We start from the raw sequence: 18,881 nt of genomic DNA, 5'->3' as shown, positions 1-18,881 counted from the left end.
CTGGGCCTCTTTCCCCTCCTCCCTCCCACCTCCAGCCGCCAGGTCCCCAGACGCACGCCAGGCTTGGGCCTGAGTGGCAGAGGCGCCTGCAGCTGCCAATCCCAAAAATATTCTCTGATGACACAGCTGGAGGACAAGAGCCCAGACTGGCCCCTCCAGGCTAAGTTTAGAGCAAGCGGGACCACCTGCCCCCAGCACTAGCCCCAGTTCTAGCCCAAGCCTCAATCCTTGCTCCCATGACAAGTCCAGCAGCTGCTTGTTTGAAAGGGGCACCAGAATGTCTGGTGCGATCTGTCTCCCTAACAAATGACATTTTTAGGAGCTGGCAGGCCCCAGCTCCCAGCCTCCTGTCCTATCTGATGTCACTTCTATGCTGGATGCTGATGCGACTCTGTGTGTGTGTGTGTGTGTGTGTGTGTGCGCGCACACACACACACACACACACAGGGGGATGGGGTTGTATGTGTGGGGTCAGGTCACTTGGGGTGAAAACACCAGCCGTCTCCCCCACATTCCTGGCAGGAGTGGGAGATAAGGTTCAGGGCCACAGACATCTGCGTCACAGATAGGAGGTCTCAATGCCATGGGCAGGGGCGACTCAGACCGCAGGCGTGGGAAGGCCTAGGGGAAGACTGGGGTGAGAAGGGTAGAAGAGGGCAGGTAGTGGGATGCGGAGGGGAGAGTAGGGGCAGCCCTGGGCAGACCCTGACGGAGGGGCGCGGGGATTCGCCACTGGCAGGGACAGGTGAGCTATGTGGCCCCAGCTGCCACTGTCGCTCCTCTTGCTGGTGGTCTCACAGAGGGTTCAGAGCTGCCATGGGCCGGAGCTGGACCGGGAACTTGTCCTGGCCAAGGTGAAGGCCCTGTTCTTGGATGCCTTGGGACCCCCTGCAGTGACTGGTGAAGGTGGGAATCCTGGAGTCAGGCGTCTGCTCCGAAGACATGCTGTGGGGGGCTTCATGCGCAGGGGCTCTGAGCCTGTGGAGGGGGATGTCTCCCAGGCCATCCTTTTCCCAGCTACAGGTAATGATGGGGAACTGGCAACTTTGAGAAGCAGCATAGTATAGCATGGGCGTGGAAGCCGGCAGATCTGGGTTTGAATCTCAGACCTGACACTCAACTGGCTTTGCAACAATGGACAATTACTAAGCCTCTGTGAGCCTCTGTTTCCTCATCTATAATATGGGAAATAATGCCTACCTCTCAGGATTCAGGGAGATGGTGCACTTAGAGTACATGGCTCATAGGGGCCATTTGGGTGGGAGACACTTGCCTAGGAGGCTAAGGGTCTCTATAGTCCGAGATATCTGGGCATGGGCCCCTTCCTGCCACCTTTCCTCCTATCTCTGCCTCTGCTTCCTTGTTTCTTTAGCCCCAAGTAACTGAGACTTGAGAATATATCAAGGATGCAAGAGAAAGATCAGTTGGAAACTTCTGGGAAACTAGTCTAACTTCTCTTGAGTTCCCTGCTCACCTCCCCATGTTCCACTAACTCAATGAGTAAAGGCCTCTGTGTGGACTTCCTTGTAATCTGGCCCACCTTTCTCTTGGAGAGGAACTCTGCCTCCCTGTACTCCAGTCCCCTGCAGCACCGTGAGTAAGTGAGGCTTTGGGATCAGGCAGAATCCCAGCCTGGCCACTTAGCAGTTGAATGTCACTTTATCTTTCTAACCCTCAGTTTCCTTATCTGCAAAACAGATCAGTTGTGAGATTATCCATGAGATAATCCATGTAACTGCCAGTCCTTCCGCTGGTGCTGGTCCATGTTTGTTAAATGTAGTCCGTGTACCTGTCAGAGTAAGGATGCCAGCTGCACTTTCTTAGAAAGCCTTGTCCTTTACTCTGAGCTATATCCTTTTTCCTACTCCTCTTCCTCCTTCTTTTCGGTGTTAACATGTCTTTTTTAAAGTGAAATTATTTTAAAGAATTTATTGTGTATTGATTCTGAAATGTATAAAGATACAAAGAGTAATATAACAAATGACTGCATACGTACCATTTAAAGCGCCCTTTCACAGTATCGGATGAACAAAAAGATCAAGTCTAACTAACAATTCCAAGTGTTGGTGAAGGTAGAGTGGCAGACCCTCTTATGCATTCCCGATGGGAGCATTAATTGGTAAAGCCACTGTAGAGAGAAGTTGGCAATGTCTTGCATTTTTAAAAAGTCTTTTAATGGTAAAATAAATGTGGAGCCTCTGTCAGTTCTCCCAAGACTGGCGAGAATCCTGAGTCTGGCGAAGCACTCAGTGGAGTGCTTGGCAGGCTCCTGCATGGCAGCCACTTCCCCGCTGTGAAGAAGGAGGGGTCCCAGGTTCTGCCAGTCAGGGCTGCCCTCTCCCTTCCCTCTGTCTCCTGCAGGGGCCAGCTGTGAGGACCAGCCAGCCGTGGGAGAGCTGGCCCAGGAGGCTGAGGAGGGCCTCTTCACATATATGTTCCGGCCTTCCCAGCATACACGCAGCCGCCAGGTGACTTCGGCTCAGCTGTGGTTCTACACGGGACTGGACAGACAGGGCACAGCATCCTCCAATAGCTCTGGGCCCCTGCTAGGCCTGCTGGCCCTGTCATCCAGGGGTCCTACGGCTGTGCCCATGTCATTGGGCCAGGCGCCTCCTCGCTGGGCTGTGCTGCACATGGCTGCCTCTGCCCTCCCTCTGCTGACCCACCCCGCGCTGGTGCTCCTGTTGCGCTGTCCTCTCTGTTCCTGCTCAGCCCGGCCCGAGACCACGCCCTTCCTGGTGGCCCACACTCGGGCCAAGCCAGCTAGTAGAGGGGAAAGAGCCCGGCGCTCGACTCCCCCGCTGCCCTGGCCTTGGTCTCCTGCTGCTCTGCGCCTGCTGCAGAGGCCTCCAGAGGAACCTGCTGCCCACGCTCACTGCCACAGAGCGGCCCTCAACATCTCTTTCCAGGAGCTGGGCTGGGACCAGTGGATCGTACACCCTCCCAGTTTCACCTTCCACTACTGTCACGGTGGCTGTGGGTTGCCCACCCAATCGGACTTGCCTCTGCCAGTCCCTGGGGTTCCCCCTACCCCTGTCCAGCCCCTTTCTCTGTTGCCAGGGGCCCAGCCCTGCTGTGCTGCTCTCCCAGGGACCATGAAGCCCCTACGTGTCCGCACCACCTCAGATGGAGGCTACTCTTTCAAGTATGAGACAGTGCCCAATCTTCTCACGCAGCACTGCGCTTGCATCTAAGGGAGTCCTGCTGGTGGCCAAGCCCCATCATCACCTGCTGGGAAGAAGGGCAGAATCTGGAAGATGGATGTTTCCCATCTGCCGCCCCGCCCCGCCCCGCTTCCACTTCTCTGCCTGAGGGCTCCCTTCCTCATCCCACCCCTATCCCCTGGGTAATGTGACAATAAACAACCTAGTGCATATGACTTGGCACGCATTCTCGGGCTTCTATGATGTGGCGGTGGGGAGATCTGGGCCCCAGGAGCAGGGGATTGTGGGATCGTAGGTCACTCAGCCTCATTTGACCTCAGAGATCTAAGGTTCAAGAGCTGGAACTAATCTTTGGCCGTGCTACCCTGAACGAGCCCGATCCTGTCTGATCTCGAAAGCTGAGCAGGGTCGGGCCTGGTTAGTACTTGGATGAGAGACCACCTAGGAAGACCAGGTACTGTAGGCATAAAAAATAAAAAAAAATAAGAGATCGTAAGCCGACAAGGTCCTTGCAATCTGTGAGGTCAACCAAGGGTTGCCTCACCTAAATAAATAATAAAACAAAAAAAACTGGAATTAGGTGTGTATGTGGCCGGATGGGAATGACACAAAGGTGCTTTAGGCGCCACTTCGGAGACAGAACTGCTCCGCATGCCAGCTGGACCTGATATGCCAATCAGGTTGCCTGCCCTGCCACACCTAAAGGCAATGGCTGCACTCACAGTGTCTACATCCCAGGCGACCACCTCTACTGTTCTCCGCCCTGGTAGACATCTAGCTCGAGGTCAAGGTCAGTTGGTTGGCAGACGGGCTAGAGCTCATGGGCTTGGGGCAGATGTTCGGAGCTGCTCAGATCTTGGGTTTCTCAGAAACTTGGGTGGCACGTAGGTGAAAAAATGTGTGAGTTGGCAGCATCTGCAAGTTGGTAAAGGCATCGAGGAGGCGGAAGAACAAAGACCTGAGGATTTCAATTTGCTGAGGGCCCAGGGACCCCCTCAAATCTATCACTGGCTCGACTATTATGAAGCCTAGCTGTGCTGGGATTACGAGTTCTTTAAATCTTTGGCTTTCTTGATGTGCCCTGTGTGTCTTTATGCAACCGTTAACTTAGTCCTTAATGTCGAAAGTGTGGAAAGTCAGAGCCTACTGCTGGGAAATATGTGTGCTCTTGTGTGAATCTGTGTGCGCACTTTGTGTACATGGTGAGAGCCCAAGAGGGTGCAGAGAACCTTTTTCTTTATCCATTGGGTCTCCTGTCAATCCATGGCCCGTCTCGATTTGCCTTCGGGAGCTCTGCTCCCCCAGTCTTCGTTTTTGCCTTTTTAATTCTCCTCCTTCTCCCCTCAGTCTTGTTATCCTCCTGTCCTGCCCCAGGTCCTGGCTCTCAGCCAGCTGGTTCCATCCAGTCTCCCTGTAAGGGGTGTGTGTGTGTGTGTGTGTGTGTGTGTGTGTGTGTGTGTGTAGGGGAAGGTTGGGGATGTTCAGGACCCTCGGACAAATTCTAAAGCTAATACTGACTGCAAAACTACAGCGTATATTTCTGCTAACAGAGCTACTCGTTAAAGACTCCCTTCTACTAACCCGGCTCAATGGGATGGGCAGGTAAAAGTACCTGCCTCAGGAAGGGGATGTGGTAGAGAGAAAATTCCAACCAGGCACCCTTAGGCTAACACCTTCCCCCTACTTGAGCTGAGCTGAATGAGCTGCTGCTCCTCACAGCTCCTCAGAGCAGGCCACGGCCATGCTCCTGCCATAGCCCCAGTCTCTGCTGATGAATTCTCAGGGAGGCTGCTACTGCTCTGGAAGGGGACCTGCTGGTCACAGCCCCAAGTCTCTCTTAGTACCTCACCCAGACCCAGTGTTGCAGCCAGTGTGTGCTTACGGTTCCTGGGGTCACTACTCAGGTGGTAGACCCAGAGGAAGACCAGCTGGGCTCAGCAGCTGCTGGGAATGGGAGATTTTCCTCAAGCCTGCTTGAACACCACTGTCTCCCTGCGGCTTCCCTTGCCAGATTATCCCTGCCTGAGTGGGGCTTCCCCTGAGATCTTCAGTCTTCCTACTAGGCTTAGGATCCTTCTTCTTCTTGCTGGGGCCACCTAGGACCCTGTGTTGTCCAGACTTTCCTTGTCCTGGGGGTGTGCATGAGATCTAAGGGTTGGGGACACTATAGAGGGCACAGAATTCTGCACTAGGCCACTTAGATGATTGGTGTCGCTGGTAAAAGGTTTTCATGTATTTGAGACGAAGTGAGAAAAGTGAGTACAACATAGTATCTTTCAATGAAGCCAAAAGTATTCATTTTAAAGGGCTATCTTTTATTCTAAAGTTATCATTTTTCTGCGAGTGCGTAGCCAAATGTTATTTCTTTTATGATATGATGATGATGGTAGAAGGTAGTGGTTTTGGTTTATTTGTTTTAAAGTTTTTGAATTAACAATACTAAAACTGGATGATTCTAATTTGAACACTAAGGTTTTTCTTTGTAATTTTGTCACTGAAATCTATGAAATTCCCAAATGTGTGAAATCTGTGAAATCCTAAAGTCTGGACGTGACTGGTATAGCCCACTCCTTCCAGGGGCTTAAAGCCTTAGATTCTGCTAACTTAGCAAATCAAGAAGGGACAGCTGCCCCTCCCTAAGAGGGGCCGACAGTGACTAAGGATATCTTTTGTCCTCATTCCTTGCCATGAGACTAAGAACAGTCTCTCTGTTCCCAGTGATAATGATTAGGGACACTTTGAATTCCTTTCATTCAGAGTCAGTTTGAACAGAAAACTCAACCCAACCTGGCTAGACAAAAAATAAAAAACATCACTGGCTCATATCGAGTCCATGAGCACAGCTGGCTAAGGTACTGCTGATTCTGAGCTCCAAAATGCTATGAAGACCCAGCTGTAGGCTCTGCATTCCTTGGGTCGACTCCATCCTTGTCTCTAAGCAGTCACTCCTTATCCCTGCAGTGCATGAGGATGCTTCTTTTGTGATACTTGTTTCGTGATCATGTCCCTTAGGTGGCTGAAAGATTTGTCTACACCAAGTTCAACTCACTCTGTGTGGTATTTGTACCCTTTGCAATGGACCCTAAACCCATCCTTGCAACCTGATCTTATACCCATTCCTCCCTTCCTCTCCCCACCCAACCACACAAATCCAAACTGTTGGTATAAGTTCTCATCATCCCTCAAATGCATCATTTTGTTAAGCCATGTCTGCAGCATGTCTCCTTGCTTCAGGCGACGCCTCCTTTAAGATTCAGTTCTGATGTCATCTCTTCTGCAAATTCCCTTGACTCCAGATGGTAGAGTCAGCAACAACTTTCTCACTGCTTCCTGGGCACTTTATTTTTAAATGTTGATTTTCAAAAAAAAAAAAAATTACTTGTTTTTGATTTCATAATTAGCACATGGATACATCTTCACAGTAAAAATTCAAATACTAAAAATAATGCTGAGTTTCCCTTGATTGTTTCTCTCAATTCCCATACCTTCCAAGGAGGTAAGTATCCTGCCAAATCTATTTCTATGAGTTTGCATACATACATCTATCTTATTGAAATAGTCTTTCCCTCCCCTACAAATGGTACCATGTATTATGAATGTGCTGTAAATCTTTTACTTTATTTCTCAGAGCTTTCTTTGACTTCATATTCTAGTCCTACTATTACCTTTTTTTCCCCCTTAACAATCATACTTTCGTCTCCAAGAGATAAGCTTCTTTTTGTTAATTTTATTATTTATGTCACAAACATGTACACAACACTTACTATGTGTCAGGCATGTTACAATTAAAAACTCATGCAATTCTTATAACAACCTTATGAGGTTATTATACCCATTGCACAAATAAAGAAACTTGGGCACGGAGATTAAATAATTTATCCAGAGTCACATCCCTAGTAAGTCATGGAGCCAGGATTTGGGTATCAGAGGTGTGGTTCCAGAGTCTGTCCACCATCACTCTATTACATCACCCCTCTACCTGTCTCTTCTCTGTTCTTCAAATTTGTCTGCTGAGGAGACGAAACTGTTTGCGTTTGTTGATGAAGAGGGCACCCTAGCTCCAGGACACTCGTGCAGATAGCAATCACTTTACATTTGGCAATCATTTTTAATCTCTGAAATTTCTTGTCCTCTTTTTTTTTTTCTTTTCAGTGGAAACATTCTTCATTGGTAAGCAGACATTTCAAACTTTTTGATTACAGACATCATGCAAAGCAACTGACCTCATACATGGTTGTCTAACTGCCCATTGTTACATAATCTTTTTTGAGATGATTATAAATTTTAAAAGTTACAGTGACTGTGGCAATAAAGAGAATTCAGGAAAAGAACTCCCAAATAAGGAAAACACTATGCGGCACATGTGAAAGTATTGTCGATCTCTTCTGGATGTTTCATTTCTCTCCTAATATAAACCTCTATATTTTGGAAGACTATTATAAACCAAAACCAAAATGGCGGTTGTTTTTGTATGAGCACCTGTAGGCACTCCACTTAGTTGATAAATAGAAGCAATGAGAATAAAATTTCAAATAACTTTATAAGGTTTGGTTAACTTTCCCCCCTATAGTTAATCCAAAACAGAGCAATGCCCTTTCATTTAAAATATTCATTATTTTCAATAAATTATTCCCTTAGGAAGATGATTTTGCTCCTGTGAGAATGTAGTTTATCCCTGGTAATCTTTTGAACTAAGACTGACTGATATTTATGTATATCCAATTTGTTTTCCATAAGTGTAAAGAAAAAGGCTTCCTATTTTGAGGGGAAGACTTAGGAATGATCTTCTAACTTATAACACAGGTTTCTCTGTGGTGATGGGAGCAACATGTCTAACCTGTGGCATTTCTGGTAGCATGCCCAGTATCAAAACATCTAGCAAGGTAAATTCACTTCCTTGAAATCACCAGAGCCACTGGAGAAAGCTGAATTTCAAATCTTTTAGAAGCATATTCAAGTGAGCTGTCAGCGAGTAGACATCATAGGCTTTTCTAGATGCTTGGAAGTAGGCATGTTACTTTAACAAATACCTAGAAATGCAGAAATGGCTTTTGAATTGGACAGTAGATAGAGGTTGGAAGGATTTTGAGGAACATGACAAAAAGAGTTGAGATTGCTTTGAAAGGACTATTAGTAGATATGTGGATGTTAATGCTAGTGTGGAAGTAGGGAGCATGATAGACAATACCTAAATTGCCATGGAGGATAAATTATTATGAACAGCATGTTAGTAGAAACAAACACTTTAAAGACACTGCCAATGAGGGCTCAGAAGGAAATGGGGAGCATGCTATTGGGAAGTGGAGGAAAAGGGATTCTTGTCCTACGGTGGCAAAAATTTTAGCTGAATTGTGTCTCGCAGTTCTGTGGATAAACAGAAGTTTTAAGTGATAAACTTAGATATTTAGCCAAGGAGATTTCCAAGCAAAGTATGGAAGATACAACCTTCTTCTTTCTTTTTGTTGATTATAGCAAAAAATGTAAAAGGAGATAGATAAATTGAGGAAAGAATGGTTACATATAAAGAAACCAGGACTTGAGGATTTGGGAAATTCTCAGTCTACCCAAATGGCAAAAGACACAAAAATAAGACTCACTGTCAGGAAAGCCAACTCTAGAGAAAGAGTTGAGGGTATGGCTATACAATCTTTTGCTAATATGTCAAAAAGACCAGAAGGTCTGAGTATTCAGCCATGCAAAAGTCTCTTGGAAATGTTTAAGGGTACGACTTATAGATTCCCTCAGTCATCTCATAAAAAGCCCAACATAGAGATAATATTATTTAAGAAAGACTCATGGCAGAGCCTCCTGCCTCCCATGACATACATAAGAGACACACTAGTTTCTTGACAATGTTGTATCAGAAGAAACAGTGTCCTCTTAAAGTGAAAGGAATAGAGAGAGTATGAAATGAAAGAAAGCATTTGGATACCCCCCCACACCACCAAATTCTACAGGCAAGAAACAAGCTAATAAAACCACTCAGCTACAGGTATGTGCCACCTTTCATCAAAAAAAAAAAAAAAAAAAAGACTCTGAGAGGGAGTCATAAGTCTGAAGGATGGAGCTGCAAACCTGCAAACCACTGCAGATTGTTACCTGGCTTTGAACCCTAATGGAGTGTGCCTAAATTGCTTGCAACTGGTAGCTTCTTTTTCTGCTTTTCGAATGGGAATATTTGTAACTATTATTTCATGCTTATTTTACCAATGTATTTGGGAACAGATAACTTGTTTTGTAGGTTTGCAGGTGCACAGATGGAAATGAATCGAACCCTAGGAATCATACCCAAATTCTCACCCTTACTCGTTTTAGATAATTTAAATAATGAGATGTGGGACTTTTAAGCTGGTGAGATTCAGATAAGAGTTTGGATTTTGAGTTGATGCTGCAATGGGTTAAGACTTTTGAGCACCTTTGGAAAAGGGTGGATTTATTTGGGATGGACGTGAATCTTTGGGGCAAAAGTGGACTGTGGCATGCAGAATAATGGCTCTCCAAGAATGTTCTTGTCCTAATGCCAAAATCTGTGAATATGTTACCTTATATGGTAAAAGGGACATTGCAGGTATGATTAAGTTAAGCATCTTGAGATAAGGAGATTATTTTGGATTATCTGGATAAACCAAATGTAATCACAAGAATCCTTATAAGAGGAAGGCAGAATAATAAAAGTTGGTAGTAAAAGATGTAAGGACAGAAACAGACATTGGAGCGATATGGTCATGAGCCAAGGGATGCCAGAACCATCTACAGGTTGGAAGAAGCAAAGAACAGATTTTCCCCTGGAGCCTCCAGAAGGAACCTGTGACATGTTACTTTACATGGCAGAGGGGACTTTGCAGGCATGGTTAAGGTTACTACGGACCTTAAGATGGGGATGGGGAATAGATATGAACTATCTGGTAGTCCGATCTAATCACTCAAGTCCTTTAAACACAGAGAACCTTTCCTGGCAGTGGTCAGAGAGGTGCAGCACTGCTGGTTTTGAAGACAGAAAGAGGCCACAAGCCAAGAGAAATGCAGGTAGCCTCCAGAAGCTGGAAAGGCAAAGAAACGTTTCTCTCCTAGAGCCTCCTAAAAAGAATGCAGCTCTGTTGTCACCTTGACTTTAGCCCAGCAAGACTCATGTTCGACTTCCAACCTACAGAATTGTATGATTGTAAATCTGTGTTGTTTTAAGCCAATACATTTGTAGTAATTTATTATGGCAGCAGTAGGAACCTAACCAGGAGTGACCAAAGATGAAGTGGTATCTGGGAAGAAGCAGCAACTTCTGTCATTTCTGATACGGCCTTCCTCATTCAGGAACTACTGGCTTCAGCAGAAACGCAAACATTTATGCTGGTCTTTCCTTAGATCTAGCATGTCTGACAAAAAAAATACATTCCTGAATTTCTATACTAGTTTCATCTTGGAGTATAATATTCACTGACTTGAGCAGTTTGAACACTGTTTGGCATATATATTGGGTCCCCTAGAAAAATGTGTAGAATGAGTAAATGAATGTGATCACGACAGGCTCTGGGAGAGATTGGAATTACCCAATTTTAACATGCTATTTACCACATCTTCTCAAGGATTGCTGGCTTTTATGTCTTTTATTTCTAGTTTATGATAGTCATAGTTCTATAAATACAATGTTAAATTGCATTTTTGATACTAGTAATATAGCTAAATTAATAAGTAAAAAGGATGTATAAAATTTTAATAGGAGAAACAATGATTGTATGATCAAATTCTTTTAAAATCAGAATATAAATACTTTTCAGTATATAGCACAAAAAACTTTCAATTTTCTTGATAAAAAGATTTCTTAATGTTTGTTGGTCAATGCAACATCAATAAACTTTCATTTTTATCAAATGCGTTTTTCAGAAAGGGGTTTTGTTCATTCTTTTCTTCAAACAAGGGTTATTACCTTAACACCGAGCATGTTACAAATGATTTCCCTTGATATTTAAAGCTATCAGCATAAGCCAGCTCTGCAACTAGAAACTCAAGCATATTTATCTCAAGATCTATTCTTAGTCCAAATTTATCTATACTAAGTTTGGACATAGAATAACAATAAAACTCAAATGTATCTGTAAAAGTAATAAAAAATAATTTGTTTTTATGCTGGAAGTATTTTTCTTATTAATATGGCCTATTATCTTTTCCAGCTGTTACTGCATGAGTAGGAGCAATATTATTATAGCTGCTGGAGTATCATGATGTTGAGAATATCTGCTCCTTGGGTCAGACTTTGATCAATTAGCTCTCTGTTTGGAAGTGAAGTCACAAGAATAAAGTGAAAGTTGCAACTTCGTGGTGGGACTGTACAATAAAATCTGGAACATCTAGGATCCTGTGTGTACTATGACATCTTTGTATCAAACGACCCTCGTCTGCTAACATGATTTGAATTTCTGTCATGGGCACTGAATCATCAATAGGAAAAACTGCATTAAGTATTGACTTCTCTTCTGGAGAGGACAAAAATACTATTTCAGACATAAGGCTTTCAAGTTTTCGCTTTTTCCACTAAAAGCTTTAAACCTTATTCTAGGTTTTATGTATTCTCGATTTCATGGTCTTCCATATCCAAATTCACTTGGCTAACATGAACCAGCTGTAGAAGCTTCAGAGGGAATCTCTTTCAAAAACTTTTGCCACCAGTAATGCCACTTTAAAGAATTTCTAATATAAGTTGATGAATTTCAGGCATGCATGCACTGAGAATCACCCTTCCCTTAACAAACTCCAGAAATTTAGCATTGTTAGGTCATTGTAAGGTCTCGATTCTCCATCATCAAAACTGAAACTGTTGTCCACAGTTTATGCAAAATCTAGACATCTTGCAGCCGATTTCTACATAGATGTATTCAAAAGGCTTACAAAAGGAATGACCTAGTTTGTATCCTCTAAGTGTAAATGACTTTGTTTTGTTATCGCCTGAAGCTTGAGGCTTTGTTCAGAGGGACAGTCTCATATTCCTTTGTCTCTTTGAAAAGTTCATTCACAATTTTCCCAGTAGAAGGTCTAATTAAATGTAATCCACTCTTCATGTTGACTTGACTAGACCCTTACAATGGAGTGACGTGGTGGTCAGCACCCTAACCAACCTACTCCCGGTAGCAGGAAAACCTTTGAGGTGGTGTTGATGCAATCTTAAAGACTGGAACTTTAGGTAGAACTTCGGAAGAAAATTTGGGTAGAAATTCATCTTCATAGAATTCTGCCAGGGCCAATTTATTTCTTAAAGCATCATCAATTTGGTTGTTTTCGGGTTTCTTTGCAAGGTCTTCACATTCTTATTAAAGTCTGCACATCCTGTGGTTTTGGGGGCCATGGACCTGAAAGCCTCTCTTATTCTGTGGGCTAGCTAGGTGCCGCTCTTGCCGTCTCCTGGCTTTTATCCTTTTAATGTTTCTTTTTCTCCTTTTTTTTTTTTTTTTGGCCTATTTTGTCCTGCTTTTTAGTTTGAATAAATTTACTGAAATCTTTGTTTTTACTGTTGTTTTCCCCTTTAACTTCTTCTTAGTTTCATTTTCTTTGTGCTAATCTACCCTTTTTTATTATTTATTTCAGAGTAAGTCTGTAGGTGATAGACTTTCTGACCCTGCCCCCTAACTGAAGAAGTCTTTTTATTTTCACACTTGAATGATGGTTGAGCTATTTATATAATCCTATATTCAAAGATATTTTCCCTCCGAATTTTGAAAATATGTCCCCTTTTCTTCTTGCATCCTGTTTTTTTTGAGAGACTTAATGTTACTTTTTTTCTTTTCCACACGAACTGTAGAAAGTTCATTTACTTTTTTTCTTCTTTGGAAGTTTTCATGATTTCCTCCTTACCATGACATCTGAAATTACATCACAATAGACCTACATGTCAGTTTTAAAAAGGGATCCTATTGGCGTTCGGTGGGGCCTTTCAAACCAAAGATTCATTTATTTCTCCATTTCTGGTATATTTTGTTATTTTATTTGAATATAACTTCTATTCTAGTTTCTATTTCAGAATTTCATTACTAACTGATAAATTTTAGATTGATCCTTTGTGTATCTTACCTTTTTTTTTTTTTTAAAAAAAGGAATTTCTGTATTTTGTCTTGTGCTATGTATTTGCTGAACCCTCCAAGTTACACATATGCCCTTTAGCTGTGCTCATTCTGATTATTCTTTGGAGGGAATTTTTGTTGTTTCATAAACATTTTCAAGTGATTTTTAACAAATTAATATGACACCTTTTTGTATCCAAGAATGTTATAACTATTCTAAAGTCTTGTTTTTTGCTCTACTAGTTAACTTCCCTGGGTGAAAGTTCTATATGTTGGATTTCAAGATGTTGACTTTCTTAAAATGTTTGGTAATTACTGGTTGGAAGCTGATTCTTTATCTGAGATTCCTTGTTAGACTGTTTGCCCTCTTCGACTGTATACTCCTTCGCAAAAATGGTATAAGGTAATGTCATGGTGTATATCATAATGTACTGTCAGTAACTGTCTGGCAGGGGGACCTACTGCTGGGTGAGATATTTTGGCAGCTCATCTTCTATAAGTAGGTGCTTCCCTTGCCTCCTAGGTGTTACCAATCCCTAGGAACACTGTCTTTTCTTTCCACCTGACTATCTCACATCCACTACACCTGCCTAGAGGCAGAATTTCCTGCTGGAGTCTCTTGGCCCCAGCAGTCAAGGAGACCGAGTGTGTGTGGAATAGTTGACATGTGTTTCGGTGCCTGCAGTGGCACTCTGAATAACCAGTACCCTGTTGGTAATAATTAGCTCCGGAGCCCGGGCACTCCTAGTATCCACCTTCTTTGGGCATGGAGTGCTCTCGGTACTGTTTTTACCTCTTGTGGCAGTCCACTGCTACGTGCACATTTTGGGCTGTGGTTTTCTTCTCTGACCAGTTCCCACCTGCCCATCCATCTTTCAGAGATTCCTCATGGTTTCTGGGCCACCAAGGGCTCTCCTTGTTGTCCAGGGTGATTATGAATTCAGTTACTTATTTTTATAGCTTTTCTGTTATTTCTAATCATTTGGGACAGGAGGGCAAGGCTGCAGCACGTATTCAGTTTGCAATCTTGGACTGGAATCATCTTCCACAGCACTCTCTCTACCATAACGTGCATTGTTTTTGTGGGCAGCAGCATAACAGCCCCCTCCTCCAAAGAAGGCTACATCCTAATCCCCAGAACCTGTGAAATGTTACGTTACACGACAAAGGAGAATTAAGATTGTAGATGAAATTAAGTCTGCTGGTCCATTTAAAACAGGGAGATTGTTATGGATTACCGACGTAATCACAACAGTTCTTAAATGTGGAAGGTGATGCAGAAGAGTTAGTGCCGATGATGTGATGTGAGGAAGACTCAGCTGGTTGTTGTTAACCATGGAGATGGAGGCGGGACTCGAACCAGGAAGTGGGCAGCTTCTCAAAGTTGGGAAAAACAAGAAAACAGATTCTCCCCTGGGACCTTTAGAAAGGAGCACGGCCCTATCAACATCTTAATTTTGGCCTAGTGAAATCCATTTTGGACTTCTGACCTTTGGAGCTATGAGATAATAAGTGTGTGTTGTTTTAAGCAGCTAAGTTTGATGTAAATTGTTGCAGCAGCCATAGAAAGAGAATACAGTGTTGAAATGTGATTGCTGATGTCTGTCTCTTCCTCCGCACTGTTTTTGGAGAATAAGAGTGATACTGTTGTCTCCTTTATTTACCCGGAATGCTGCACAGATTCTGCACAAAGTCAGGGCTCAGTAAATATTCGTTGAAAGAATGAAAGAAAGACTGCTCTAACTTTGAGGTTCTACAGAGGCTCTGAGATTCTAAAGCAGCCTCTGCCTTTCACTTCCCCATGTCCTGGAGACCCTAAGTTCTTTGATCTCACTCTTCTCTTGATTCCTTCTCCCATTGACCCATGTTTCTCATTGCAGGCCTATTGCTATTCTATTTGCAGCTTCCTCCCTTGCTGTGGACCATTTCCCTCCTCTCTCCAGCCCTGTGTGCAGGGAGAACTGAGATGGAAGACAAACGTCACATATGTATTTGACTTTGCCAACAGGCCTTTTGCGGGTTATGCCTGAAACAGTGACTTTCTCTTCTTCTCTATCTGCTTTCTTCTCTCTCCATAGTTACCTCCATTTATATTTTCTGTCAGGTTTCTGCTCTTTACCCATCAGCTTCAATGGGGAATGTAGTCATCTCATCTTTTTTTTTTTTTTTTTTTTTTTATGAGTTCTGGATTAAGCACAAGGTCCCTATCTTTCTTTAGCTCTTCTTAATCCCCCTCTCAGATGACTCCATGGGTTTCCAGAATAGATAATGAAAAGAATTAAAGGCACTCTCAAGTGACCTCAGTTTACTACAGAGACATTCAGGGAATCTCTCAGTGTACTTTGTGTAGAAGTACCAAGTCCCCTCAGTCTGAATGATCAGAGCTACTGCTGGGTCACTGGAATAGTGTTAGTTTGCTTCTTCTATTTCAGTCAGCTATTCTCAGGCCCTGGCTTCTCTGATTTGACATTGAACTTGGCTTCTGCCTTTCCAGCTTTCCCTCTGTTTGCCTCATGTTTAGTCTCTCCTGGAACCAGGCTCTGATGGGCTTGCTTGGTTATGGTCCAATGCAAAGTTCTCATGCTAGACTTCTCTAATGCTGCTGGTTTGTTCCATATGTTTGATTTTGGTGACTGGGCCAATTCCTTGGATTCTTTTGTGGCTACCTTGGATTCTTTTGTGGCTAGGTTTGGTAACAAGAGCCAAGAGACACAATGTGTGGTAACTTATGTAGAAAGAACTCCCTCTGATGACTCAATGCTGGGGCTGTGGGTGCCAGGCACACTGACCCTATTTTTGGGGGTAATAATCATACCTCTTCATTCTCTTCCACTTGCCCCCCTTCCCTACCCCATGAAGATACCTCATTGATGAGAAAAGATCATCCAGTTTTACTCTCCAACCCACAACACAATTTTAAATGTGAAATTTTCATTTTGCAGGAATCCTTGGGTCTCAGTCATCCTATTTGCTGCAGGAGGCCATCATCTGAGTGTTGAGGTCTAGATCCAGGACAGTGGCTCATGTCTAAAAGATGAACTACTACTTCTGTTCTCCTGTGAGCAACAGTGCGGGGACTTACATGCTTCAGGGTGGCAGAATCTAGCAGGCTTTGGACCAGGACTCCAAGGTCTGTATTCTCCAGTAGCTGACTTTGTCATTCCTGTATGAAGATACCCTCTTCTTTCTTTCCATCCCTGATGCCTAAGTTAGTAACCAGCACACCTTTCCTTACCTTTCTGATCACATGCACTTTGCAGAGATTCCAGGGATCTGAGAGGTGGCAGGAAAGCTATCAGTGGCAGCCGCTTACAACTCACTTCTCTTCTCACACATTATTAGAGTGGTGCGCGTGCGTGCGCGCGTGTGTGTGTGTGCGCGCACGCGCGCACACGCACTCATGCGTGGGATACCTGTGGTGATGAGTTGCGCCTCTCTAGTACTGGTTCCACTGTTGCTTGGGAGGTCTTTGTACTGTGCTTGGAAGGTCCAACTGCACATTTAGATAGAGTGTTATTCTTGGGGACTATAATTCCGAAGAACGTTTGTATTTTAAGAGCGTGTTATCATGGAGTTTCTCTGAGAAACACAATTCATTCATGGTAATATGAAATTATGCAGTAGCAGGCCATACATATTACATTACTTTTTACAGACGATTTTTAAAAACGTCATTGCATGCGTTGTAAATAAAGATTATTCTGTAAGAAGTGAATTTGAACCTCAAATTTAGAAAAATTCTTAGATTTAATTTTTAAAACAATGTTTAGCTTTTTAATCCTTCTGGCATTTAATGTGCATGGTATGAGGGAAGGAATTTATTTTTCTCCAGATAGATAGCTAATTATTCCCAAAGTATTGAAGAGCTCATTACTTATACCATTAAAATAAATTTTATGTATAGTAAAAAAATTCTCATGTAATCAGTTATTTCTGTATTTTAATCAATATTTGTCCATTTCTGTGTCTGTATCATGCTGCTTTGGATACTGTGGCTTTATAGAATGTTTGCTATCTTGTTTTTTTTTTCCTTCAACATTTCTTGGCAGTACTCATGTGTTTAGTCTTCCAGAGGAATTTTAGAATCAACTTGTCAAGTTCTAAAATCTTCACATTGGAATTTTGATGGAAATTGCATTAAATTGACATAATTTTAATATTGAATTATATTGAATCATCTTCTCATCAGGAGTATGTTATCTTTTCATTTACTTAGGTCATTTCTAATGTCTTTACATTTCTCTGGTTGTCTTTATATAGATCTCCAATGTTCTAGATACATACTTTTTTTTTTCCTGTTATGGTGAATGGAATATTTTTTTTCTTCCGTTCAGACTTTAATCTTTTGAAAAGGTTTTGTCTTAGTTAAGGTTCTTATGGTAGCAATTTACAGAAATACACCCAAACTTAGGCCACAAAAAAAAGGTTGAGAGAAAATTCTTTGGAAGGTGGCCAAGGCCTCCACTGTGGGCCAAGGGCAGAAAGGGGAGTGGTCACAAGGGGAGCTGGAAAAAAGAACTGCTTAGTCTCTCGTTGCTGCCTTTTTCAGTAGATCTGTTTTTCTCTCCCTCTGTAGTTTACCTTTCTTTGCTGCTCTCTTTGTCCCATTTTCACATTTCCGGGAAGCAAGGGGATGTAGAACAAATCTGGCGATAAGGATTACCCATGTGAATGGAGCAATTTTCAGAGAAACTCTGTAGGCTGGGGAGGCACCCTTGAAACAGGTTTTGAAACAGTGTAGAGTCAAGAACTTCAAAAGAATCTATGTCTTCTTGCCTAAGAGGGTTATAATTTACAGTTATACAGTATGAGAAAACCCTTCCTCCCTAGTTCTGGATGATTCAATACACAGGGACTGCCAATCATCATGGTTAAAGGATTAATAATTCAACAAAAATATATCGAGCCCCTACTCTTATCCTACATTTGTATACTGCTTTGCTGTTCCTGATGATCTTCTACTTACTCCATTTAATTGCCCTTTGGGCTTTTGGCTCAGATCACACAAAGCATACTATATAAACACTAAAGCGTGTGGTTTATGAGCATAAGCTGCCATTTCAAATGTTTTGTCTTTAGAAAATATGATCCTTCAAATTTCGCAACTTGTAATAAATATGATTTTGAACCTATTCCTACTCTAGATTCTCATTCATTTTGAAAATGAATCAGAAAAAGGGTGCTTCATTTATCCTCTCCCCCAACGAACCATCCCTGAAAAACAGAAATCCTGTTAAAAGTAACTTTTTAAACAATTTAATCTAGTTAGGTTGTATTTGACCAGGAGCCAGCTGAAAGCTACAATGGGAACTTGGAATCAAGAAATGTTGGCACTCTTGGTGCAGTCAGTTACTAATTGAATGACCTTCACAAGTAACCTAGCCTCTGTGAACCTGTTTTCTCTTTCAGACCTGGATAATAACTGAGATGCCGGCGTTGAGATGAAGCACAGTAAAAACAAAGGCCTAGGTACATGTGGAACAACACCAATCAGCAATGAGAGAACTTGATATTGCTGAAGGAAAAAAAAAATGAGTTTGGAGGAAGATTAAAAGCACCAAAGTAATGTAGGGAGGAGGAAAGAGAACTAAAGTTAAATCATGCTATATTCATAGACTGCAATATGTCGATCAGCTCTGCAGCCAAACCACGGGGAAACCTGCAGAACAAA

The 18,881-nt window shown here is 42.8% G+C and overlaps 1 protein-coding gene and 2 pseudogenes across 1 annotated transcript; 2 read left to right on the top strand and 1 right to left on the bottom strand.

The window, feature by feature from the left end:
• The first annotated feature begins 496 nt into the window (after positions 1–496).
• INHA (inhibin subunit alpha) lies at positions 497–3,379 on the top strand. The gene is made up of 2 exons (XM_016156797.2): positions 497–1,023; positions 2,362–3,379. The coding sequence occupies exons 1-2, from the start codon at positions 753–755 to the stop codon at positions 3,192–3,194; spliced, it is 1,104 nt and encodes a 367-aa protein (XP_016012283.2). The 5' UTR covers positions 497–752; the 3' UTR covers positions 3,195–3,379.
• A 132-nt stretch (positions 3,380–3,511) lies between these two features.
• LOC118614212 lies at positions 3,512–3,630 on the top strand (annotated as a pseudogene).
• Positions 3,631–11,358: 7,728 nt separating this feature from the next.
• LOC107516689 lies at positions 11,359–15,358 on the bottom strand (annotated as a pseudogene).
• Positions 15,359–18,881: the final 3,523 nt, after the last annotated feature.

The sequence above is a fragment of the Rousettus aegyptiacus genome, unplaced genomic scaffold, assembly GCF_014176215.1.
Source record: "Rousettus aegyptiacus isolate mRouAeg1 unplaced genomic scaffold, mRouAeg1.p scaffold_m13_p_2, whole genome shotgun sequence".
Lineage (NCBI taxonomy): Eukaryota > Metazoa > Chordata > Mammalia > Chiroptera > Pteropodidae > Rousettus > Rousettus aegyptiacus.
Note: the sequence above shows the minus strand (reverse complement) of the source record. Positions and strands in the feature narration are given on the sequence as shown.